General features: G+C 35.1%; 5 protein-coding genes across 13 annotated transcripts; 1 reads left to right on the plus strand and 4 right to left on the minus strand.

Annotated features, from left to right (window-relative positions):
• The first annotated feature begins 2916 nt into the window (after positions 1 to 2916).
• Positions 2917 to 8940, plus strand: LOC129894115 (dolichyl-diphosphooligosaccharide--protein glycosyltransferase subunit STT3B). Its single transcript, XM_055969643.1, has 7 exons — positions 2917 to 3474; positions 3940 to 4453; positions 4899 to 5435; positions 6767 to 7221; positions 7533 to 7655; positions 7888 to 7947; positions 8600 to 8940. Exons 1-7 carry the CDS (start codon positions 3116 to 3118, stop codon positions 8727 to 8729), a joined length of 2178 nt encoding a protein of 725 aa, XP_055825618.1. The 5' UTR covers positions 2917 to 3115; the 3' UTR covers positions 8730 to 8940.
• An 873-nt stretch (positions 8941 to 9813) lies between these two features.
• Positions 9814 to 12814, minus strand: LOC129895870 (E3 ubiquitin-protein ligase RING1-like). Of its 9 annotated transcripts, none has more exons than XR_008767874.1 (4): positions 11524 to 12814; positions 10310 to 10419; positions 10163 to 10207; positions 9814 to 10024 (listed from the first exon to the last, which is right to left on the minus strand). XR_008767874.1 is itself a non-coding variant. In XM_055971645.1 (2 exons), exon 1 carries the CDS (start codon positions 12685 to 12687, stop codon positions 11545 to 11547), a length of 1143 nt encoding a protein of 380 aa, XP_055827620.1. In that variant the 5' UTR covers positions 12688 to 12814; the 3' UTR covers positions 9814 to 10024; position 11544. The 9 variants fall into 9 exon arrangements, 4 of the variants coding, with proteins under 4 accessions (XP_055827620.1, XP_055827619.1, XP_055827621.1 ...); XR_008767872.1 differs by having other exon boundaries at positions 10290 to 10419; XR_008767873.1 differs by lacking the exon at positions 10163 to 10207 and having other exon boundaries at positions 10290 to 10419.
• Positions 12815 to 15692: 2878 nt separating this feature from the next.
• LOC129893757 (pentatricopeptide repeat-containing protein At2g13600-like) lies at positions 15693 to 17726 on the minus strand. Its single transcript, XM_055969140.1, has one exon. The coding sequence runs from the start codon at positions 17635 to 17637 to the stop codon at positions 15850 to 15852; it is 1788 nt and encodes a 595-aa protein (XP_055825115.1). The 5' UTR covers positions 17638 to 17726; the 3' UTR covers positions 15693 to 15849.
• Positions 17727 to 17792: 66 nt separating this feature from the next.
• Positions 17793 to 20278, minus strand: LOC129893758 (F-box protein At3g57580-like). The gene is made up of 2 exons (XM_055969141.1): positions 20101 to 20278; positions 17793 to 19227 (listed from the first exon to the last, which is right to left on the minus strand). The coding sequence occupies exon 2, from the start codon at positions 19215 to 19217 to the stop codon at positions 18072 to 18074; it is 1146 nt and encodes a 381-aa protein (XP_055825116.1). The 5' UTR covers positions 19218 to 19227; positions 20101 to 20278; the 3' UTR covers positions 17793 to 18071.
• A 4868-nt stretch (positions 20279 to 25146) lies between these two features.
• Positions 25147 to 26506, minus strand: LOC129895994 (uncharacterized). Its single transcript, XM_055971800.1, has 2 exons — positions 26155 to 26506; positions 25147 to 26063 (listed from the first exon to the last, which is right to left on the minus strand). Exons 1-2 carry the CDS (start codon positions 26386 to 26388, stop codon positions 25416 to 25418), a joined length of 882 nt encoding a protein of 293 aa, XP_055827775.1. The 5' UTR covers positions 26389 to 26506; the 3' UTR covers positions 25147 to 25415.
• Positions 26507 to 26962: the final 456 nt, after the last annotated feature.

The raw sequence follows: 26962 nt of genomic DNA on the forward strand, positions 1-26962 counted from the left end.
AAAATGAAATGAGAGAAATGAAATTGTAAGATACAAGGCACGCCTTGTTGCACAAGGATTCTCTCAAAAACTCGGGGTCAACTATGAAGAAACATATTCATCTGTTATGGATGGAATAACTTTTCAATATCTCATTAGTCTAGCTGTACATAAAAAATTTAAAATACATCTAATGGATGTAGTTACAGCTTACCTTTATGGTTCACTTGATAATGAAATTTACATGAAAATCTCAGAAGGATTAAAATTATCTGAAGCATGTACTAAGTCTCGAAAGATGTACTCAATGAAATTGCAAAGATCATTATATGGTCTGAAATAATCAGAGCTATGTGGTATAATCGCCTTAGTGAGTACTTGATAAATGAAAGTTATATAAATGATGTCATTTGTCCATGTATTTTTATTAAGAAAATGGAATCAGAGTTTGTTATACTCGCCGTTTACGTTGATGACACAAATCTCATTGGAACCCCTTAAGAGGTCCAAAAGGCAATTGAATATTTAAAGAAAGAATTTGAGATGAAAGACCTTGAAAAGATAAAACTTTGTCTGGGTCTGTAAATTGAACATTTAGCAGATGAAGTCTTTGTCCACCAATCTGCCTACACTGAGAAAATCTTAAAACAATTTTACATGGACAAAGCACATCTATTAAGGACTCCAATAGTTGTTCGATCACTAGAAGTGGATAAAGATTCATTTCGACCTCCACAAGAGAATGAAGAAATTCTTGGTCCTGAAGTACCATATCTCAATACTATTGTTGCACTTATGTATCTTGTTAACGCAATCAGACCTGATCTAACATTTTCTGTTAATTTGTTGGCAAGGTATAGTTCATCCCCAACGCGAAGATATTGAAATGGTATCAAATATATTTTGCGATACCTAAAGGGTACCATTGATATGAGTTTGTTTTATATTAACAAATGTTGTGCAGACCTTATTGGTTATGCAGATGCAGGTTATTTATCAGACCCACATAAAGCTCGATCTCAAACAGACTATCTATTTACATACGGAGGAACTGCTATATCATGACGATCTACAAAGTAGTCTATTGTTGTTACTTCTTCAAATCATACTAAAATAATAGCAATTCTGGATCAAGTAGAGAATGTATATGGTTGAGATCGATGATACAGTTTATCAAAGAAAAATGCGGCATGAAAAATGATGTCAAAGTACCCACAGTTATATTCGAAGACAATGTCGTATGCATAGCTCAATTGAAAGGTGGCTTCATAAAAGGAGACCGAACGAAACATATTTCACCAAAATTATTCTTCACACATGATCTTTAGAAGAATGGTGATATTGATGTACAACAAGTTCGTTCGAGTGATAATCTTGCAGATTTATTCACAAATGCATTATCAACATCAACTTTTGAGAAACTAAGTTATAAGATTAGAATGCGTCGTCTCCAAAATATCAAATGAAGTTTTCATCAGTGGGAGCAAAATACGTGCTATATTCTTTTTCCCTTAACCAAGGGTTTTTTCCACTGAGTTTTCCTGGTAAGGTTTTTAATGAGGCAGCACTCAAGGCGTATTACCAGAAGTGTGCACTCTTTTTTCTTCACTAGGTTTTTTCCATTGGATTTTTTCTAGTAAGATTTTAACGAGGCACAATATCTATGGGTGTTCAGGATAACTATGTATATTGTTTCTTGTAAAGTTTTTAATAAAACACATTACACGTGGACATCCAAAATAGAGTGTTATGAAAGTGGATGTTTCACTTTGTGGGATCCACTTAAAAGGGAGGCAAGTTGCCCACCACTTTTTCTCTTTCTTTGGCTATAACATGGGCATATTTTCAATGAAAGAACAGACGGAATTCTCTGATCTTCTCCACTCCTTCTTTCTCTTATTCTCTCCTTCTTATTTTGTTAGATTAATTTATTTTATAACAGTGTTAAACTTTTTTTTTATTTTTAAAAAGCATATTCAAAATTCCACACATGTAATGACAAAAAATAGCAAAAGTGGTCCATTACTTAATTATACTTCGGTTTTGCATATGGGAAACTATGTTGCATAGTTCTGTTCTAGTTTAGTATAGGTGAAATTGATCACCGAAGAGAAAATTCTTGGGGTCACCCCCTATTCCATCAGACTATTGATCCATCATTGAATTTTGAAGTTCCTTTATAAGTTAGTTGGGGACGTACTATCAGAAAAGGTTTAAGATTAGTTAGGCACATACTCGATACAAAGAGAACATTGGACAAAATTCCACCATCAGCCCCATATACTACTAGTTGGGATTTTAGATCATGTCAGGTAGACCATGACTCTTGAGTATAGTTTTATTTTTACATATTTTCAAATTATTTACAAGCTATGTTAGATCGATAAGAATAGACTATGTTGTTCAAATGTTTATAAATTACGTCAAATAGACAAAATTTGATACTATTTTTATCTTACTTATCTTGTTAAGTTGTTCACAAGTCTTACAGTATCGACTTGACTTACTTATATTGTTTGATTATTCTCAAAAGAATTGAAGCATTTTAGGTAATCAAAGTACATGCATACTCATTGCTATACTAATGTTTGCATCCGTTTTGAACTACTTGGTTGAAAAATAAAGGTAAATTCAATAAAATGTTACTGCACCTTTATCTAATTCCTTGTTCCCTTGTTGATAATATCCATATTATTCATCGATGACCCTATTTTTTCATTCATGTTAATACAGACGTATCAAATACTTTATTCATTCTTATTTAACTCATTTTCAACACGTTCATATTTTAGCTGACCTTCTTCGTAAATTCGTGGTGAATTTTATCCAAATTTCCCTAAGCCTGGATTGGGTCGAAATTGGGCCTAAAAGGAAAGAGTAAAGGTACAGATGAGCCCATTGACTAAAAATACCTCGTAAAAGTCCTCGTTTTTTTTTTTTTGTCATTTTTGTCGATTCCTCAGACTCGATACTTGCTCTGAGGATCCTTTCATGATTCATAGAGTACTATCACTAGCGTTTCAGTAGGGTTTGCGTTTTTGATCCATAAATGTAAGAAAGATCCAAAACGTCGATAAAATTCGATTGGAAAACTAGCTTTCTGTTCATCAATTGAGCTGAATCAGTAGTAGATCTAATGGAGAAAGCAACGGATCTGCTTTCGTCATCGCAGTCACTCTTCTCACTCAAATCTCTAAAGCTGAAGACGAAGCAACAGGAGCTTCTGCTTCGGATTTCGATTCTCGGACTCGTCTACATTCTCGCATTTATCACTCGGCTATTCAGTGTGCTCAGATATGAGAGCATGATCCATGAGTTCGATCCGTATTTCAATTACAGGACGACCTTGTACTTGACTCAGAAAGGTTTTTACGAGTTCTGGAACTGGTTTGACTCCGAGAGTTGGTATCCACTTGGACGTATCATTGGTGGTACGCTTTACCCTGGACTTATGGTCACTGCTGCCTTTATCTACTGGATACTTAGATTCCTCAGGTATCGCTTTTGTTATTCTGCTTCTTTTTTTTTATTAATTACGAAAAGGAAACTACTTCATATTACTGCATAAGGTGAGGACTTGAAGGTGTAATTTTTTTAAAGAAAAGTGTGAAGAGGAAGCACTGTAATATGTATGAATCAGAAAACTATCTAGAGAAACATCAAATGTAATGATGAGTCACTGAAAAATAATTTATTTTTTTGATTGGAAAAGAGACATAGAGAGCAAAGTTTAGTCATAAGTGAAACTTACTTACCTTTAAGCTGCAAAATCAAGAGCACAGGCAACTTATCTTTACTAAATTAGCCAAGTTTAAGTATACTGCTTTTTGTCAAGTTAAAATTTCAGAAGGTGGCCAGTCCTCGTGCTAATACGATCTGTAACCCGAGAGACATGCATTGCATTACTGGAAAATACAGATTTCTTCTCCGATAGCTAAAAATAGAACATTCTGTTTTTAGGTTTGCTGTCCATATCCGTGAGGTATGTGTGCTCACAGCTCCATTCTTTGCTTCCAACACAACTCTTGTTGCTTACTTCTTTGGGAAAGAGTTATGGGATACGGGTGCCGGTCTTGTGGCTGCAGCACTAATTGCTATCTGCCCTGGTTACATCTCAAGGTCGGTGGCAGGATCATATGACAATGAGGGTGTTGCAATATTTGCTCTGTTGCTTACTTTCTATTTATTCGTTAAGGCAGTGAAAACAGGTTCACTTGCTTGGTCTCTGGCCTCAGCTTTAGGGTACTTCTACATGGTTTCAGCTTGGGGTGGTTATGTCTTTATCATTAATCTTATCCCACTGTATGTGCTGGTACTCTTGGTTGTCGGAAGATATTCAATGAGGCTATATGTGGCTTACAACTGCATGTACATTTTAGGAATGTTGCTAGCAATGCAAATTCGTTTTGTGGGTTTTCAGCATGTACAGTCGGGAGAACATATGGCAGCAATGGGAGTATTTTTCTTGATGCAGGTATTCTTTTTGTCCCTTGTGTTATTTCAATGGAAATAGATGAATAAAAATGAATTATGTCTTTTAAATCGTTTATATAGCTATGAAGTAGTCATTCACGTTTCTTGTGTAGTCCATAGCTTCAGGAAGAATTGCAGAAATTCCCCAATCCTAATCTTTAAGTTTTTTAGGGGGGTCGTTGATGGGAGTTCATATCATTTTACTTAACTCCTCCACCTGGAGGATTTCTTCTCCTCGGCTTGTAGATTTTTTTCATCTCGGCATTTGATATTTTTCCCATGAGAATCTAATCTGTAGGATGGATATTTGTTTCACATGACATATTATCTCCTTCAACCTGCTTTTTTATTCTTTGCTCATGACTTATAATTGGTGTTAGGATTCTGCTGATGCTTTTAGAAGCTGTACAGCTTGTTCACTATACTAAGTTTTGATCTTGTTGCAGGTGTTTTATTTCTTGGATTGGGTGAAACATCTACTGAATGATCAGAAGTTGTTTCAAGCTTTCTTAAGGATAACATTGACTTGTGCTATAAGTGTCGGTGCCATTGCTCTTGGAGTTGGCACTGCTTCTGGTTACATCTCTCCATGGACTGGCCGGTTTTACTCACTTCTGGATCCAACTTATGCGAAAGACCACATTCCCATTATCGCTTCTGTTTCAGAGCATCAGCCAACCGCATGGTCATCTTTCATGTTTGATTTTCATATATTGCTAATCCTTTTCCCGGCGGGTCTGTATTTCTGCTTCAAACGACTGTCGGATGCTACTATATTTATCGTGATGTATGGTCTCACCAGCATGTACTTTGCTGGGGTCATGGTTCGATTGATTCTTGTTGCTACACCTGCGGTATGCCTCATCAGTGCTATTGCTGTCTCGGCAACTATCAAGAATTTAAGTCAGTTGGTGCGGACAAAAACAAAACCTACTCAAGGTGGCTCTGGTAAAGGAACAACTAGCTCAAAGGCTTCCTCAAAGGTAGCATCACTGAATATGATTATTTATCGGTTTTTTTCTAATACTTCAAATCACACGATGAGCCTATATCTTCTTAACAAGAAGCCAGTTGGTGCAAACTTCTTACTGCTACTAATTCAGCTAACTTGAAAGACATATTAGCAGGAACCAAATCTGTGGTGTTAAATAGTTTAGGAGTCATTTAGTAAACATAATTTTATTGGAAAATTTTGTATACTTCTAGAGTGCTCCTACAAGCAAATGGAGAAATGAAGATATTTGATGTATTTGTCTGACTGGACACGTCTAAAAGATCTCTATAGGGAAGGGTAAAATTTGATGTTTTTGTTTCTTCAACTTCCTTCAAGTTTGAAATAAACCGCCTTCACAGAAGCAGTTAACACATTCTTTTTTCCCCTTTTGGATTATCTCTCAACTCAATTTCTCTAAAATGGTCAACAGACGGTGTTTGGTAATTTAACTTATGTGTGTATGTTCCAAGAGGTCTTAATATGTGCAAGCAACTAAATCGATATGTAGTGACAAAAATGATATCTACTGACTACGAGGAGTTTAATGTTTATGAATTTAGCAAACAGTAGCCAATTGTTTTGATTTCCACCTACTCTAGTTCTGTTGTTGTCTGCTTCTCTGCAAATCCCTTTTCGGGTTGGGCTATTGTCTGATCCAATAATGTAGTGCAAGTAAGTACAACAAATTTTTACTCCATGTATTACTGAATACTAATTCTTTGGCAAAGGTATTGGGCAATATGATAGAATTAGCAAACCGTTTCTCATTTTATATTTTCTCATGAAGCAAGATGTGTTACCTTTAACCACCATGTTGTCTGAGCTGATTCAGTTATTCTTGCTGTGAGATTCTCCTTATTGATGATGGTGTGAGGCTGGAGTTCAAAATTTGCATATGCTACATTGAATTGTCTCTTTAGTAATTAACGGCATGAAGATGCCTTCATTTTGGAAAAAAAAGTTACATGGAATTGTGTACTCTAAAAAGGTTATGTAAAATGATCAAAAAGTAGAATTATATTTTTGCTTAAGAATTTATTTTTGTTCCACTTTCAAAAATAAAATACTTGGGCAAAAGTAGGTATTTCTTTTTGTTCTTGGAATTTAGTAAATCAGAAATGAAGCAAAATGACATTTGATCTTTTTGTGTGCAATTAGCTGTTTTAAGTACATGATTTAACTTATCAATTCCTGCATTTTCTTTCAAATGAGGTGATATTCAACAAGAAATCACCAACCATAATTGATTTTTGGAACTATGTAGTTTCCAAATGTGGCCTATAACTAACTTGCTTTTGTAAATGATTGTGACTAAAACAGGGTGCGCCTGATCACTCCTTGCCCTACCAAAAAAATGGAGCAATTGCATTGCTTGTCGGTGCTTTCTATTTGCTGACTAGATATGCAATCCATTGTACCTGGGTGACGTCTGAGGCATACTCATCTCCCTCCATTGTCCTAGCTGCAAGGGGTGCCCATGGGAATAGGGTTATCTTCGATGACTACCGTGAAGCGTATTTTTGGCTGAGGCAAAACACTCCTCAGGATGCTAAGGTGATGTCTTGGTGGGATTATGGTTATCAGATCACTGCCATGGGGAACAGGACTGTGATTGTAGATAATAATACCTGGAACAACACACATATAGCTACAGTTGGAAGAGCCATGTCATCTTATGAGGATGAAGCATATGAGATAATGAGATCACTGGATGTGGATTATGTATTGGTTGTGTTTGGAGGTGTAACTGGGTATTCATCTGATGACATAAACAAGTAAGTAGTTTGTTAATTTAAAAAGCGTGGTTGCTAATATTTCACCTCATATGTTGTATCTTATTTTCCTTAATGAAGGTGTAATCCAGAAAATACTGCTTCATGTTAATGTCAGGCTTGCGGTGAAATTCTTTTCACCTTTCTTTTTGTTATCGATTATCCCCTGTAAGCATTGAAGATGTCTTCTCAAATATTCATATGTTGATAAATATTTTTTGTATAGGGTTTCATCTCTCTGTGTTCTTTCTTTAATGATGGTCTTGTCTTGTGACTTCATTCTAATTTAATTGTGATCATCCGTTTCGTGCTAGATTCTTGTGGATGGTGAGAATAGGTGGCGGAGTTTTTCCTGTCATCAAAGAACCAGATTACCTTGTTAATGGCGAGTATCGTGTTGACAAAGGTGCTGCGCCTAAGATGTTGAACTGTCTAATGTGAGTTACCCTTTACTCATGGCTCATTTTGTATATTGATTCATCCTTGTCCAGCAGTAATTTGTTCACTTGAGAGCAGCCTATCACATTTTATTGTAACTTTCTAAAATATTTTGGTTTCTGAAGTTTATTTTGTCTATATTTTGTTTGCCATCGTTCATATACTATTAGATCTCTTTCTTTTCTCTCTCACACAGAGATTGATTTTATACAACTGATGTTTCATGATTAGGTACAAGCTATCTTATTATCGCTTTGGTGAGCTGACAACAGAATATGGCCAGCCTCCTGGGTAAGTTACTAACCTCACTATTCCTCGTGATTATCAAAGGCATCATTGTACTTTCTGGTTTTGTGGTGGACTTTTAGACCCTTATTGATCTCGTGCATATCTCCAATTATTAAGGCCCTCTTTTTGCACTTTTGGGAACAAGCGTTATGGTTGGGGATTGGCAAAAGATAATCATAGAATAAATGGGGTTTATCAAAATATGATTCCTGACTTTCTGACAGCAGTTAACATGAAGTTGCAAATTTTGCTTTTTCCACAGAGATTCTTATTTATTTTGTAGGGTTTTGTTTTGTTAGATCTGATCTGGGTTTGGGTTTGGATTTTGGAAAAAAAATCTTCACATTAGGATTTGGTTTTTGAAAATTAGCTTTAGAAAAAATATTATATAAGAAAAATATCGTTGAAGTTTGAAAACACTTTAGACATTTTTGTATGTGTGCAAATACAATTATCAGAATGATATGTTGATTTTGTTCTGAGAACAGCCCGTTTGCTGCTTTTGGATATCAAATTGGTTTCCAGAAACATGTTTTATGTTAATGTTAAACCCATTGGTTTTGAAAGTGTAACCGGCTTGTGGCTTTTGGAGACATTATTGGAATGTTTGGTAGTGCCTTGCTGATGTCTTTCCCAATGTCTATTTATGGCCCAGATATGATAGAGCCAGGGGAGTTGAAATAGGAAACAAGGACATCAAGCTTGAATACTTGGAAGAGGCGTTCACGACTTCGAATTGGATAGTCAGAATTTATAAAGTCAAACCACCCAAGAACAGGTGGTAATAAACAGGGTGTCTTCTCCATCTCTGCGGCTGTAATGAGGATTTCAATTTTTGAAAGCATTAGATAGATAGAGATTACTGCTTTCTTTCTTATCTTTTACTCGGGGTTGAAATTTATGGCTCCAGTTGCCTGGGATGTACTTTTTGTAGTATGACTTTCTCACACTAATATGACCAGTGTAATATTTAGTAGCAAGCAAGTCTTTTGAGTAGTTTGTCTGAAGTCTTTCGTGGTTAGAGGAATTTGAGAATATGATGACAGTAAATTCATCCGTTGGTTAAAAGTCACTCTATGACTACTAGTTGCATGTTTAGTTGGCCAATTTTGGTCTTTACTCCAAAGTTGAGTGAAACAGATCAAAGATTAAAAATACATTGCTGGTATGGCTGTTATATAGTATTATACATGAAACACTAGACAAGAAATCAACTTAAGAAAATAACGGGACAACAGAATTTACATGGACAAAGTTTTTGTCTCTATTCCTCTTCTACTTCATACAACCACAATTTCCGTTTGTTTGGCAACACGATGGATAAATGCAACAAACATGACGTAGCGATAAAACAAGATCTTGATAAATGGAATTTCAATATTTTTGACGCTTATATTAAAATTTACAAGTGCCAATCTACTTCCATATAATAAGTAGTAGTAATGCATTAGTAAAGGCTATATATTTAAGAACACTTGCCGTCACCATTGATGGCTTTGCACAGCCGTTAAAAATCACTTAACGTGATTTGGATTATTGAACTACTTAAAAGTTCATGTTTTGAGTTTTGAATATTATTTAAGACTCGCCAACTTTTAGAATGGCTAAACAAAATTTGTTTCCATAATTTGACCTTCAAGGTAGGTTTAGTATTACATATACTATATCAACTCATCGTCAAATCAAGAATTTTAATGAATATGTCGTCATCGGAAGCAAAATGATAGAATATAAGGGAATTTAAAGTAACTCCTTTACAAGTTTCCAAGTGGTAACATTAGTATGCTTTAGTAAGAAATTCAGATGATGAGCTCCAATATCTAATTGATTTAATGCAACCATAATTACCTTCAAAGCCAACAGATAAAATTGTAAAGGAGAGAACTGCAAAATTGAACTTTGAAAAATATACAATAATATGAACCTTTTTTTCAAAAGAACTATGAAGGATGTTTAGGTTGGAAATTTTGAGTGATAAGTTCTATCAATAATCATTATATAACTGGCACAAGTATTATATCATTGATCTCTACTTCTCGGTGTATTATGTTCTTTTACAACTTGAGATACCACGGCTCTCCTGCCAGAAGATGAAAAACCCCAATAAGCAAGCCATTGCTGATAGAGACATGATATTGCACACCAATAAATGACTGCTAAATAGCCTCTTCAGCACCAATTTGAAACATGATAGAGACAACAAATAAATGACCGTCACCTCAAACCGGGAAATACAACACTTCCACATTGCTGAATCGCAAAGCTGAGCATGCAAATATGCAATCATGTTAAAAAAACTTAATGAAAACAGTAACAACAGAAGGGATGCAGAAATGGAAATTTACACAATTGCATTTCCCCCAACCTCCCCTCTCCGCACTCCTGTCTTTAGAGAAGGGACCTCTCATCTCTTTAATCCTGTTTTTGCTGAGAATTAAGTCACCACGACATCCAAGGGAGCAAAGTAGGGAGCTCCTGGGAGGTTAAGAAAAGTCACCATGGCATGAGAAGGCTATTTCTATGAGTAAGAATCTGGTAAAAATAAAAGGTACTTAGGACAATATTTTCAAAGAAAACTAGTCCAAAGTATGTCTAAAGTTATGATGTGAAGGAAAGAATAACTTGATCTGAAACAACTGAAATTGATCCTAAGACGCATTACAGGATAATCCCTGAACTAGAGCAAATGAAAATGCAACTATGCTAATCTAGTGAATGAACATTACAGAGCATGGAACAAAAATAGCATTAATATGATAAGACTTTTTCTAGTGGCAATATATGAGAAATGGGAGCAAAGAGACACACACACCCTACCTCTTGAAAAACAAGATGTCAAAACATAATGTTCACAAAAGTAAAGGGACTGAATCATAAAGACACGGAAAGAAAAATGTCAGCCAAGTGAAGTGCTGATAGCACACTTGACTTTAAATACACATTTTATTCAGTAGAACATATGTCTACTTCCTTCAACAAGGACATAAGAGACAGAAAAGGAATGTGAATATAGATGTTTATTTACTATACTTGTTTTAATACGTAATGGTAATCGACGGTGAAGAACAGTTGCTGATTTCACTATAAAAGAATGCTTTTAAGGACATAGCAACTAAGATAGATACTCGAAACAAGCAAATGTTCAGTTGGTACGAATTAAACCAAATTAACCATATAAATCCATACCCTCCTTGTTGACAATTTTCAAAAGAATGGATTCGGCATCATAATTGATAGTTCACCACTCAAAGATATAAATGATAAGGCGTTATAGCCAAGCCAACTGATGTTGAAGGAAGTGGCTTGTCTAGTGAAAAATCTTGTTCAATCACATCTTTAGTTACATCTAACACCCTTCTACATAGATATTCTTGTGATAGTTTCGATCATTTTTTCACACTATCAAGAGAAAATTACTTCGAGGCGAAAATTAAAGCAAATGATCAACAAATCAACAATCAAAAACATTATTTTCCGAAATTCCCATATATTACAAGGATGGGGCACTTGTAATTCTCGAATACTAGCATACAAGAAACTTAATGTAACAACTATGAACATGCAAGATTTGGAGTAAACCTCAGAACTCTACTCCATACTTTAATCGAGATCCTCCTGCCTCGGTTGCCCTCCAGAATCCGGATTAGACTCCCCACGAGGAGCATTGTTGCTCGTATTGTTGTTGTTGCGATTGTTAGCACCATTACTTGCTCCTCCGCTGTTGCTCGTCTCAGCAGGTGATCCAAGTCCCCTGAAAAGCCATTGCAATGGTATCCTAAGCCTCCTCTCCCCTGTACTAGGTATCTGAGAATTCTCCTGATTTTCCCCACCTTCTGAACCCCCAAACATCCCACCAGTGTTGTTGTTGTTGGTATTATTATTACTAGTATTGGCAGTATGCTGCTGTGATGTTTTCCTATTCTCATAATCAGGATCATCAGTAGGCAGCTCATAGCGACACACTGGGCAAGAATTGTGCAACTCCAGCCATGGCATTATACAATCCTTATGGTATATATGTTTGCAAGGTATCTGCTTCGCCTCCATGCCGACTTCAAAAGTATCTTTACAAACTGCACATTGAGATGAATCAGAATCCAACAACTCCTCATTGATCTTAATATCTGGAAGCGCAGCAACAGCCGACTTTGCAGCCGGAGGTGTACCATGACGATTTGGATCATTTTCCGCAAGCTGCTGGATCAATTGCTCAAGCCCAGGCCCAAGAAAATAGTCTCCAAGATTCCCCGGAATCCTAAAATCACCACCAGCTCCGCCTCCTTCTCCTCCGGGATGGTTCTCGAAGATTAATTGAATATTCCCACCTCTCATAGTACTGAAATAGTTGTTTAGGAAAGCGAAAGGATCAAATTGATTGGGGGATCGACCGGGTAAGGCAGTGGAACCACCCGCCATACCACCAAATAGAGCGGAAAGATCATTAAAACCGACAGAACCATCGGCAGGGGAAGCAGCGTTTGAAGAGAAAACAATCGGAAAGCCACCGCCGAAAGGTAGGTCATCGTTAGTGGCGGTGGAGAAAAATGGATGACTATCAGGATTTGGGTTGGAAGGTGGTGCGGTTTCCGATTCCTCTAGAAACGTACCGTTGCAATTAGGGCATGAGAGCTCAGAATTTGGTGATGTCGTAATGGTAACTGTCTGTTCACATTGGTAACAATGGTAATTCTGTGGTTGATTTCCGGCAGCGCCTCCGCCACCTACTGCTCCGGCCGACGACATTCTTTCCTTATCTATATGGAGAAGGAAGAAAATGAAATTTAGAGAGAGAGAGAGAGAGAAACAAAAGAAAAAATCGATGAAGTTAGGGAATTTGAGAAATGAAGGAAAGAGGAAGAAGAGGGGCGCGTGGCATTTCAACTGCGAGTATAAATAGCTGATGAGTACTACTCGCTTCTGAATGGGTGTTGATGGAAGGTGGGGTCGGTGATAACAACTTCCGACTCCCTCGTTAGTTAACAATCTTCATAGGACTTATCATATTAAACAATAAAATCAAATGTTTTTTTTTGTTGATTCAATTTCAATAATTCAACATCCAACATCTAAATCTACTTCAAATTAGTTTAAATTTGAAATATAAATTCATGTATTATAAAGAATAAACATTAATTATCATTTTTCAAACAACAATAAATTTAACAAATTCATCGTTTTAAATTCTTTTATTATATTGCACTCAATCATATTCTCATGAATAAAAAGCATGTTAAAGTTACCTAATACTGAATTGTTGTGGAAAAAAAAAACACCACAAGACAACAACTAGTTAAAAAGGATGATCAAAATAAGAGATTGCATGAGGTTTTTACTTACTTTTAGTTTTATAGTCCATTATATCATTATTTTAGTGGTTATATATATTAGGTCAGATCATTTCATGCAGATATACATAAGGCATTTTATACATGTAAAAATTTATTATCATTAGGATTCAGGGGTCTACATTATGTCAATGAATATATCACACGTGTTTTGTAAATAAATTTATAACCACTAAACTATAGTTAAGCAAATTTTCACTTTAATTTGTTAATTCTTAAAGTTGTTTATTTTGTTAGGTATCGCAATAAATATTTACCTATTTTGCTGATTTGTTTATCTTATGGTGTAAACTATTTTGTATTATCATGATATTTCATATCAACCTTGATATCATTAGATCAAAAATAAAATAATAACATGTTAGATAAATTTAATGTTTCTCAAAATGTTATTCCCTTTCCAAGCTATACATTTCCTTCAAATTGTGTCAGCCCAAGTGGCTGAATTAAGGGAAGTTCATGTGGGGTAAGTAAGCAATTGTTTTCTATGCTAAGTCCAGAGTTTAACTCTTGTTTGGGTCAATTCAAGTTTAAATTGAGTTTAATATGATTTGAAGTTCAAAATAAGCAACCCTAAATAGTAACTATCCCTCAATATCAAATAAATTGAGAACAATTACATGAACTTTTATTGATCATATTTCTATATCAAATAATAATAAAAGTAAAAAAATATATTAATATACACATAGATAATAATAATAATTATAAAAGTTCTCTCGATATAAATAATTAAAAGTTCAGAAAATAAGTGGGTCGACAAAATTTAGAAGAATTAAAAAAAGGGAAGGAAGTGATTTATTTTAGGTAATTTTAATTGAAATAAGGACAGGACTCCTTTATAGATTTTTTATTTTATATGTTATCTGTTAGCATGAGTTAGAGTTTTTGTCCAAAATCATCCTTACACTATATTCTAAGTTTAAATTATATTTTTAAAATATTATTCTTAGCAGAAAACATCCTTTAAGTATTTAAAGTTTAACAATTTTCATTCTTCTGCTAGAATTTTTCAGAAAAGTAACAGATTCTACAAAAATCAAGTCACTCATTTGTATTTATTATTCTAACATACGCCAAAATATTATCGTAAACTTTTTGAGCGATTGAGTTTAATTAGCAGTTTTTTTCATTTATTTCTCATGTGATTTAATATTAAAAATTACTAATTGAAATATGTTTCTTCTCAACTGAATCTGCTTAAGCTGTGTTTGCAGGAGACTTCCACTTCTAGTAATGGAGAATGAAACTCGAATGCAAGACATAATCAAAATTTTGATTAAAAACTCAAATGAGAGACATAATTAGAATTTTGATCACCTTAATATTAGATTGCACTGAAAAATTATTGACACAACTACAATTTGACTTTAAAAAAGGCGAAGATAATTAAGCTCCAGTTTTTTTCTATTGGTAAAAGAGAAGAAGAACAGATCATGTATCATCACACCTTCCTAATATTTTTTGTTTCAGCAAGCAATTGTGTCCACGATTTTTAATATTCTTTTTTTAGGAGCTTTTTATAGCAGATAATAAATTATGCATAATTTTTTTTTGTTCACATGAATTGCACAAGTTTCTGTAGGATTGCTTAATTTTTTTACAATATCTAATTGAAGGATGAAAATTGTTAATTTTTAAATACTTGAAGAATATTTTTTATCAAAAAATATATTTTAAAAATGTTATTTAAGTTTGAGGTAAGTTTAAAAATATTTTTGGTCAAAAACTCGCATGAGTTACTATCATATAGAATTAAAGAGTATAAAGAAATTAGTGATAAATAATAATAGCACGAAAGGAACCCAAGAGGTTAAGCAAGTTGGATACGTAAGCATTGTGTTTTAAGCCACGTTGCAATACTTCACGTGAACTCCTTTTTCTTGTGCTATAAAAAAAATAAGAAGAAAAAGCTACAGCAATAAAAAATTATTAGAATTTTAATTATTTTTTTAAAATTTTGAAGAGGTATATTATTTTTGGCTTAGATAAATTATGAATTTTTTTAGTGGAGTTGAGATTTTTATTTCATCCAATAAGAAAATGACATATGATAGATATTTTAAAAAATAAAAAATAAAAAGAGGGTTGTTAGTTTCAAGGATTATAGTGAGCCAAGTAGGGTATTTTTAGATCAAAAGATGAGTAGATGGGTATTTTTATATCAAAAGGGTATTTTTAAACTTTTTCCTAGTTCAAAGATATTTTTGGCCCTTTTCCATATTTATAAATAAATTTTCGTAAAATATGAAAATAAAATATTTTATTGGTGTAAAAACTTTCCAGTGACAATGTGTTACTTAAATTCGAGTTGATTTATTTGCAATGAAGAGCAGAGAAGAGCACCAACAAGAAAAATCGAAAAACAATAAGGCCAAATACAGCCTTGTTGCTGAACAAACATTATAACCAAGGAATGACAAGTTGTGTGGATCCTATTACGATGAAAATTTGATCTCTTGTTTTTACTGTTATATTGGGAGTTACTTGACAGTTAGCGACTGGTTCATCATTCAAGCTAGAAGAATCAAAGTTACACCATAGGATTCTTTATTGACATTTAAAACCAACTGGAGCCAGGAACTTTCTTGACATCCCTGCTTTGCATCAATTCTCTCACAGTTCCAACTCCATCCCAGTTTTGCAAACCAGCAAATGTATTGGACAATAACACATAGATTGAAGGATCAACTTTGTCAACTTGTAATGCTCGTTCTGCTGCTCGCTTAGCAGTTTCCATATCCCCATGAAGCCGGGATGCCCCAAGCAATGTTTGCCATACCAGCAAACCTGGTTGAAAGGGCATGCTCAAGGTTAATTCCTCAGCTTCTCTAATGCGTCCAGCACGTCCAAGTAGATTCACCATACAAGCATAGTGATCTTCTGCGGGGAGAATACCATAGTCATCACTCATTGAAGTGAAATACTTCCATCCCTCATCGATAAGTCCTCCTTGGCTGCAAGCATAAAGCACACATATGAAGGTAATGTAGTTAGGCTCTGCCCCTTCCTCCCTCATCTGATGGAAGATTTCAAGAGCTTTTTTGGGATATCCATTTTGCGCATAGCCCATAATCATAGTGGTCCATGAAACAGTAGTGTGTTCACCCATTGACTGAAAAACCATGAATGCCCCATCCATGCAACCACATTTAGCGTACATGTCGAGCAATGCATTATCTACACAGACATCAATGTCATCCCCAAGTTTGATCCTCAAGCCATGAACTTTCTCCCCTTCTTTAAAAGAGGCTATATTGGCACATGCACTAAAAGCAGTTGCTAGAGTAAACTTATTAGGCATTACTCCTGCCCTTCTCATTTCTCCAATGACCCTGAGCGCTTCAATTGGCTCGTCACAATTCAAACACCCTGCTGCCATTTGCGTCCAGGAACAAACGTCTTTAAAACAGATCTCCTCGAATGCTTTGAAACCCTCACCCAAACTTCGATTTTTCAAATACATATCCACCAAAGAGTTCCCTACACACATCTCACTTCCATGACCAGACTTAACAAGCTGGGAATGTACTTGCACACCCAAATCAAGAGCAAAAAGCTCTGCTATCCCAGTAAGAACACTAGCAAAACTGAAGTTATCTGGTACAACTCCTTCGTGGATCATCCTGTACCAAAGCCTTGGTACCTCTGAGCAACAAAATTGCATGCAACCACCTAGCATTGCATTCCAAGTCACAATATCTTTATTGGAACACCGCTGAAAAACCATTAATGCTTCATCTAATCTACCGTGCCTTATCAAAGTCGTCAAAAAAGCATTCACTAAATAAACATTGGACTCGAATCCAAGTTCTGTAATTAGTCCATATACTTGGTATGCATTAGTCAAGCTTAATCTATCCTCAAACGAGCAAGCGTGGAGGGCACTGACGAAAGTGAACTCGTTAGGCTTCGTCCCACTCAGGTGCATACGGGCAAACAAAGAAAAAGCTTCAATAGGGAAGCCCTTTTGCACAAAGCCAGCAATGAGAGCAGTCCAAGACACCACATTTCTCTCAGTCATTTCATCAAACAGTTTGAGTCCGTCCGCAGTGTCACCACATTTCACATAAGCATTTAGAAGATGGTTGTGTAAGTATAGCGAAGACGTACTGCCTGGGTTTTTCAGCAGTTTCGCGTGAATGGCTTTGGCGTTATCCAATCTTGATGTCTCCACACATTGACGCAGTATATTCGAATATTTACTCTCCTCCTCTTGGTTCTTGTCCCATATGACAGATGCTCTGTAGTATTTCTTATTTGTAAATTTAGAAAAAGATGCTTCATTATGAATACAAATTAGTATTTCACCTAAAGTTGTGAGCTTTTTGAGTTTAGAAGGAAGCATATGGATATTTTGTAAAGAAAACAAGAAATATATGTAGCTACAATATGTCTCATATATAATACCAACTAAAGTTTTGAATCAAAATGAACTCTTTTTAATTCCCAGAAGCTTGAATATAGTATCCATAAAATAGAAGAAAAGCACATCAACTGAGCAAACCATTCATAGTATGCCTCAGATCTATTAAAGCTTGACATTAGATCACAACCTAAGATAAAGTAATTGTGACTTTCCTGTTTAATATCTCTGTCTGATCAGCATCATATGCACTTCCATATAATTAAAAACTAGTGCAATTAAAGCCTTTCTAAACATGCTCACACCAAGGATGGAACAAAAACTGATGGATATCCCAAGCATATTCAGAAAGAACATATCGGTCATGGCCCATGTACATTGCTAAATCAAAGGAGAAAAGAGTGACTTTTTTATGCCTAAGCAAGTGGGACTAAGCTCATTGTATATGGAACCACAATAGCAGAAAAAAAAGGCTTTGGCGCAAGAGCAGAAAGGTTGCAGAGGTGTCGCATCTTCCTTGTCTCAAAGTGATACAAATAGATATCAGCTGCAACCCTCATAAGCAAGATGTTGTCCTTGAAAGCTAGAGTCCCAATCCAAGGGTACCCGGAATTATAGTCTTTTGATAACTTTTCAGCTACCCTGAACAGATGCTTGTCGTTTTCTTTTTCCAGCAATTCCAAGGAGATTGTAGAAGTAAGATCCCATTGAGAAGTAAAGTGATCCTTTAGCACCCATAACTGAAGCCCGTGCTCAGAAATCAACACATAATGTAGCTTTCCTTCAGCTTCTCCCATGCACATCTCGGGTGTTAAATTGAACTGGGTGGTGGGGAGTGGCACCATTATCAACCAAGATATCTCATTTTCTGGATCGAACATAAGGATTTCGTCTCCATCAGTAAGCCAATATAGAATCCCTTTTACACAGATGCTTCCTTTTTTCTGCATGTTGTGATTGCAAAGACAAATCTCTCCGGATCTTCTCCATTCTCCTGTTTCTGATGAATAAATGTTAAAAGAGAAATACCCATCTCCTTCTCTGCTAGTTTCATTTTGGCTAACTATCACAACCTTAAAATTTGTGAATGCATCAATCGGGTTCTTGAATGGATCAAAAACCAAGGTTATGCAGCTTTCTCTGGAAGGATTTGGCCACTGAAGTTCTTTCCACTCCTTATTCAGAGGGTTGCAGATGTAGATTACAGGAACATGACAAGGAAAGCTACTTCGACAACAGATAAGTCCATAACTTGAATCCTGGATGACAATACGTTCTGGGAGGAAATCAAGAACATCAATATGGACTTCAGTGGTAACTCTTTCCATAGTTATGAAGCTGATCCATTCATAATCTTCATCACACCACTGGTACCTACCCTGGTAGAAGAAACCTGTGAGAGGTTCCATCTTTTTCAACTGACCTTGGATGAAACTGCGGTCAGATATAAGACATTGCCATCCCTTAGACACACACTTCAATTTCAGCAAATCCTTAGTAGACAATTTCGGTAATACTTCATATAGCATGTCACTGCTTGGAAACCAAATTTCCTTCTTCATTTTCACAACCCTGCGATAATTCAATTCTGTTAACTAAGAAATAGTTGGGAAATTTTGACACAAGAAAAGAAACTTTTTATCCTCTAAATGTGTGAATTACAATTCAGGTCTTAACCCCTATTTCAACCATGAAGATCCACATAACAGTGAGAAGAAATGACCTCACTCTGCCCAAAAATTCAAACTAGAGGAAAACGTAAAAGTACACCAATAATCAGGGATACAAACAGAGCTACTACTATATACTAAGTGGATTAACAAGTGCAACAAACATTAGAGGAATAATCAACATTGAAGATGCAGAATCAGCAAGAAATCCACAACATTTTCAGATATATGGGTAGCAAATAATCTCAGTTGCCAATAGAACCACTCACAAGCTATAGGATAAGCAGAATACCTGACAAACTGGTATTCATCAATAAAACATCAAACATAAGTAAATTGGGATATGAGTACCAAATACCAATCATCCTCATTTATCAAGACTAGCTAGCACAAAACCTAAATACAACAATAGTATGGAGTTTCGCCCTTTCCAAGAAACAGAAATAATATTATGTATCTACTGTGTCCACACATTGCTAGCAAACTCCTAACCTTCCCAGTAACCCCATGCTAGTTATGCTCCCAAACAGAACTACTTCTTTTTCCTAGTTTGAACACTGTACAAGTAAGGCAATTTCTCTAGCCCATAATGAACGAAAACACAGCTCAGTTCATCCCATACATCTCCACCCCCTAAATCACACTTGATAAATGTAAAGATTAACCAAGAAAACCACATTGTAAAACAGAAAAAGTTGTAAAGATTCTATCTTTTCAAAAGAAAACCACAAATATTTGCCAGACCCAAAAAGGGTTTTTTGCATTAGAAATAAACCTTGTATTCTTGAGAAAACTTAAGAAGAGCTTCAAGAAATTCTCAAAACCAACTAAGCTGACATATTTCCCTATTAATGTTCTCTGTGTGCATATTTTGTTGCTTTCACTTTTACATGCAAAAACAAAACGGTGTCTCTCATACTGGCACTGGGGGGATATTGGTAGTGGTAAAGTAGGAGGGCAGACTCTTCAAATGGTGCAAAAGGGATTTGTACTAATTATTGCGACAACAGGCACACAGGACAATCCCACTGTCTACATTTTTTCTCTTTTGGTTTTGCCTTCTTATTAGTATTTAATTTACCAGACTCGTAAGGTAGAATGCCCTTTGGAAAAAATAATACTTTCATTAACTTGGTATATTATTAGTATCTTGCTTGTTATAATTTTTCAATCTATATATAATTAATGTTTGCTCTTTTATTATCAAGGTATCAGGTATGTACAATAATATATGGAAATTTATGATATTAGTAACATAACGGATTTTAAATGCATGCATTAATATGGTTAAAAATGTAATCGTTCCTCGAAATCTTTTCTAAGTCCTTTTCATCATATTTGTGGAGAATATTTTTGTAAATATATAAAAAATTATGTCATGTATATTATTTTTAATATACCAAATTAAACAATGCATAAGAAATAAAATAATATCTGCATAACTAATACCAATATTATTAATGCTCACAGATTTAAAATCATGATTTGGAATTCCAAATCTGTGTTTTGGAGAATAATTTAACTGGTCTCTGATTTGAGATTGAAGTTTCATTCGGTTGATATACTTAAAACTTCCTTATCTTTGGTTATCAACCAAATAAGTTTCCACCTTAAAACTTGAATTATCGTTATACGTTTGATTTTGAGTTTACGCTTAAACTGAAAAGGGATGATAAGCTAAACTAATATTTCCTTCTCTTTGCATTTTTACAACAATTCAAGGATTAAAATTTCACTTTTATAGTTTTGTACTTATTTTAGGTTGGACATTTCTGGCTGGCTATGCAATATAATGTTTCCTTTTTCCAATTATAGTAATAGCGTGAATTTCAATCTGTATTTCACTAAGTAGTGGCTTTGTTATATCTACTTCCACTTTTACCTTCTTTGAAAACGTCAATGATTATTAGTTTCACAACGCAATAAAATGCATTGCAAACAAAATGTAAATTTACTCAGCATATAGAAAGTCAGTACTATTTACTTGGTGCATAATGTTTAATTAAGAATGAAAGGCAGTAGGACTTACGTGAGGCCAAAAGTCCACTAAATTTATTATGTTACGTTTATAAACTTTTGCCTCTATATACAAGGTATAATAGACACACCATTATTCATAATAAATATATTATTTATGAATAACATTTAAACAAGAAAGGAAGGTGTGAGGACATACCTTATATTATTTCATTAATTCAACGTTAATTATGTTATTATTTTATAAAATATTGAGATGATATATAGTTCCTCGAGCTCTTTAGCATTGTAAAACTACTGTAACAACGTTACGTTGTAAAAAAAATTGTGATCGATTTTTCTCTGTTATTGTATATGTCCAAGTGTTTAATCTACGCTGAAAATAGAAGGAAAAAAATATCTGGGGGAGGGGGGAAGGTGTTATGGTTAATAAAGCAAGAAATGTCTTGAACTTTATTGAATTTGGTATGTTAACCCATAGATAGAAAAAAATGTTATCCTTTAATTTTGGAGGTGAAAACAGATCACAATTTTGACCTGAATTTTTATGTTAGTTTGGGGGATATATTTGAGCCCAAAAATAAATATTAAGAATAAATTTATCCAAAAAGTGGAAGGAGGCATTTATGAGTTTTTTCCAATAGGTTACAAGTCTTTTTCGAAGAAAAAAAGGGGCCACAAAGGGAGAAACACAAAAAGGAAAAAGGAGGAAATTGAGGAAATACTAAATTAACTACTCCCTCCATTTTTTTAATATCAGAATTATTAATTTTTTTAGAGTGAAATGATACGAACTTTAACTAATATTTTAAAATGTTTTTTTTATATTATTTTGATATGAAAAAATGTAATTTATAATATTTTTATATAGATTTTGAATATCTGAATTTTTATTTTAAAATATTAATTTAATTTAAGGCGAAATTCATCGGTGACCCCCTAAAGTTGACACCAACTTTCACTTAGACACCTAAACTAGGAGATATTCATTTTAGAAACATCAAGTAAGGGTCGAATGTGTCATCTTGACACTTTTTACATAGTTGACATCTCGCGTGTTTTCCACCTATCTGAGGTGCGTAGAAACTGTTTTTTCTTAAAAAATATTTTTTTGTTGTTGTTCTTCTTCTTCTTCATTTTTTAATATTGTTACATGTATCCATCAATATTTACAGTTACTTGTTTTAGTTCTTGTTACTTTTAAATTCTTAAGTTTATTTTTTATGCCCGGATTTCTGTCAAGATTTTCCGGCGACTTAACCATCTTTCGAAAAAAAAAACTCGAACAACAAAGCATATCGATTTTGGAGAAGATGACGGCGGGGTAGATGGTGTTGGAAGACCACTGATAGGGGTGTGGAGGTGGGGGTTAATTAGTGAGTAATTTTAGATTTGTATTAATCTTGCCGGAAAAATGGAGGTTCGTCGAATTTTTTGACCCAATTTGATTTATATTTTTGTTTGCCATTATAACTCTGTATTTTTCTCTTTAGATGATATGGATAGCGTTGGGTGGGTGTTGGAGGAGAAGAAGATCTGGTGGGGTGGGGGAGGGGTTGGGGTTGGGGTGGGTGGGGTTGGAGAAGATGACGACGGGGTGGGGGAGGGTTAATAGTTGTTAATTTTTATTTTTTTTTGGATAAAAAAAATGTCACGTGTTATCAAATTATTGGTCATTTTTTTTATTCAAAAGTCATTATTTGATAATTATTTTTGATATATATATATGCCATGTGTTTTTATTTAATTCGCTGCTTTTGACAGGCGAGTGTATTACACACACTTAATATATTTTGATGATTGTCAAAAAAGTGTCAAGATGACATATTCGATCCTTACTTGAGGTATCTAAAATGAACATCTCCTGGTTTAAGTGTCTAAGTGAAAATTGGTGTCAACTTTAAGGGGTCACCGATGAATTTGCCTTAATTTAATCTAATTTAGTTTTGAAAGTTAGAATAAAATTAAGTTTTACTAAAAAGGAACGACGAGAGTACCAATCTGCAGTACCCGGCAACCCCATTTTCTTTCCCACGTTCCACTGATTTGTTACACATAGCGGGGAGAGAGAGAAAAGTGAGCACAACTTTTTACTCTTCCACAATCTCACATTTACAAATGCGCAATACTAACATATAGAGATATACACATAAGCATATGTAAAGTGGGAAGATGGGTTTGGCATTTTGTTGGCTGACTAAGACTCCTCATATGTCACCAATGATTTCTTTCATTCCATTCATTTTCCTCCTTCCCCTTTTTATCTTTGTTCATCCGTTTTGTTATAGCTCCCGTTTGGGGTTTGGGGATAGTTTTTTAAAGTTTGAAATTTGAAAATTTGAATTTATATTCAAAGATTTGTGAGTGTAAGTCTCAATAACCCAAAAACTAGTCTGAGCCACTTTTTGTGGACTTGAAGATCAAATTTTATGGCTTAACCTTATTTGAGGATAGATTTTTAAAATCTACTCCCAAACTCTATGGATAGGTGGCATAGTGCATAGACATTCACGAGTGCGGTATGAATTGCGTTCCAACAGTACTTACCAGAAGGCTTGGTATGGATAGAGAGAAATCGGATGTGTTTGGCAGCTACTGTATACGTCGTATTTATAGAGAGAAATCAAAGGATTTTCCAAGCGAAGAACAACACATCGCAAGGAATTGTTCAACAAGTGTTTGTTAGACGATCCCAGTTCCCACGACTGCAAACAAGATTTACCCTTAATCCCCTACTTCTAAATCATACATTAAGTTGTTTTCGAGGGAATCAAGTCAAATAAGTTTAAATTTCACAAATTATCAAGTCTAGATGTGTTTCACCAAAAGGAAGCTTTATGTGTGAGATGGATCCATGGAATTTATATGAAAAATGGTGATGACTTCTGGACTCATAGACCTCCTAACGATAGCAGTTGGTACTAGAGGAGACTCAACAATCTGAAACTGGGCATGATAGGATGGTATAGGAATAACAGATATACTCTAACTTCATCTGGTAAGTACTCTGTTACTAAGGGCTACCTGACTATGATTGAAACAGGAGTAAATCTGGACACAGCTGCTCTGATTTGAACTAGGGTAATGCAACCCAAACATAGATATATATTGTGGTTATCTAATCAGAAGAAATTGTTGACAAGAAGCAGATTATTGTCTATGGGGATAGAGTGTGAAGGTATAAAATGAGTACTATGTGATCAACCGTATGAAGACTCCACTCATCTATTTATGTCATGTCAATGGACAAGAGAGCTGTGAAGGGAAGTTGCAGTATGGCTGGGGATTCAAGTACCACAAACAGAAGTCAAGGGAAGTCTGAAATGGATCAACCAAAGACACTGGAGTAGGTTCAAGAAGGAGATAGTGGCAGCAGTGTATGGAGCTGTGATTTACTCCATCTGGCAGGCCAGAAACTAGAAATTTTTTAAAAGAAATTAATGTACAGCAGAACATATACAACAGCAGATCAAATTTGTTGTTAAAGAATGACCGTCTGTTTTTAGTGAAAACCACCAAGAAGGATAGGAAATGTATATACTTAAGTAGAGAAGTTGTGCTCCTAGATATGATTCCCAATTGTTAGGGGAAATCCTAATGAAAAGGTAGTTTGATTAGCTGCTTTATTGCTTGCGATGTACTGATGGAAACTTTGGGAATAAAAATGCCCTGTACCCTTCAATCTTCATGAATATACAGGTGCCCAAGAAAATTTATAAGAGGGAGAAAACTCACATGAAAATGGAACAATCACATCCCCTTGACAATCAAACTACCAGGGAGTAATATGTGAATCGATAATAGAAATAACACTGCAAGCAAAAACTCAAAGGAATTCATAACTCAAAATGACATACTATTATATTGGTAGATGATCAACTACAAGTAGTTCCTACACTTCCACATGGAGGGAGAATTGTTAGGAAATTACAGCAGAAAACAGAAACTAGTGAGATTTAATAGCATAATAGCTACTATCCTTGAGAAGCATAGTGAAGAATTCTAGAGATATCAAGCCTAAAATCCCCATTAGCAAACACCTACAATAGAAGAGGTAAATTACTACTGTGAAATTTGAGGCATCAGTACTTACATCCAATTTACCCAAGACTCTTAGGGCTTGCGGCCTCTAACTGATCTGTTGAAACGCATAAATTTCTTCTTGCCTTGAAAGTAGAACTCCACACCATCAGAACTAACTATAAGTTTCTCAAGGGTCCCTAGCCATTCGCCTCCTAATACCATGTCACAGTTTGACGACAATGGAAGTAGATACAATTTCAAATTAAACACAGTGCCTTGCATTGACAATTGAAAGTTGTTGCATGCTCTGGAGGTCACCATTTTCCCAAAAGCTGAGCGAACAGTTCGAGGCTTGATTGGAAATGTCTCACAACCTAGCTTATCTGCTAAGGATTCATTAATAAAATTGTGCGAAGTCCCTCCTGCACCCATTAGCACAGCCAAGGGTCGCTTTCCATGATACCCAGTCACGCAGGAACCACCGTCGTATGGCGTAGAATATTCTACTACAGCGTCCAGTGATATCGCCATGTCTATTTCTTTTTCCTCTGTAGTCACAAGATCTACAATCGGTACGTCAACATCATCATCTTCGATCAGCGAAACATCATGTTTTTTGTTGCTGCATTTGCGGCCACTAGTAGATTTTTCATCACAAAATAAACAGAGACCTTTGGCTCGCTTCTCATTAGGTCCAGTAGCGGTTAGGGCTTTTCCAGGCCCCTTCATTTTCTCCTCCTTAACGAAGAAGAAATCAGTAACAATAGAACAAAGATTTAAAATCATTACAACAGAAAAATCAAGTCTAGAGAAGTGTAACCAACTGTACCTGAAGCATAGATGAGCTTCCATGACCGTCAGAGGAAGCATTCATGGCAGATTCAACCCCTTTTCCGGCTTTATCTTGAACCTTAGAAGATTCAATGCATGCTTTCAACTCTAAAATTGCTTGATCAAACTTGTCCTGCCTGGCATTCAATTCTTCAAACAGCCTCTCGACTAGAGCACGCATTTCCCTCATCTCTGTTGCAGTATTTGTGGTTTGCTTGTTTCCTTTAACCATCTCGACGAAGAAGAAATACAGAGGGGTAGGATTTTCCGATCGAGTCTATTTATAGTACTACTCTCTCTCCAGTGTCAACCGCTTTCTCGTGTCCTTTTTCTTTCAAAATTAATGAAAATGCCCCTGCAACTAAAATAATTACCCGATAATATGCATATTAGTAAAAATTACTACTATTAAGTACTACAAGTTATATCTATTTAGAGAAAATGCTTACAAAATGTTCCTCAAATGTGTATCAGTATAACGTACAAATGTGTTTTCTAACTTCTTTCTTTTTGGAAATTCCTCCCAGCAATTATTCTTCGAGTAAGCATTAAATAAATTTATTTTTATGCTGTAAATTGCATTTAATAAGTAATGTGCGATAAGCTTGATTGAGAAAAGAATCAACTGAGGGATATTACATATCACATTTTTATTGAATACCACACTTACTGCATAAAACTTAATCGATTAAAAAAAGAATAAAGCGTGATTTGATTTTCAATCTCCCGTTGTGACACCAACTCAACTATCCTTTGAACTTCGCGTAACTTTTTGATAGATAGATCAAAAAGGTTCCCTCTTTCTT

The sequence above is a fragment of the Solanum dulcamara genome, chromosome 7 (assembly GCF_947179165.1).
Source record: "Solanum dulcamara chromosome 7, daSolDulc1.2, whole genome shotgun sequence".
NCBI lineage: Eukaryota > Viridiplantae > Streptophyta > Magnoliopsida > Solanales > Solanaceae > Solanum > Solanum dulcamara.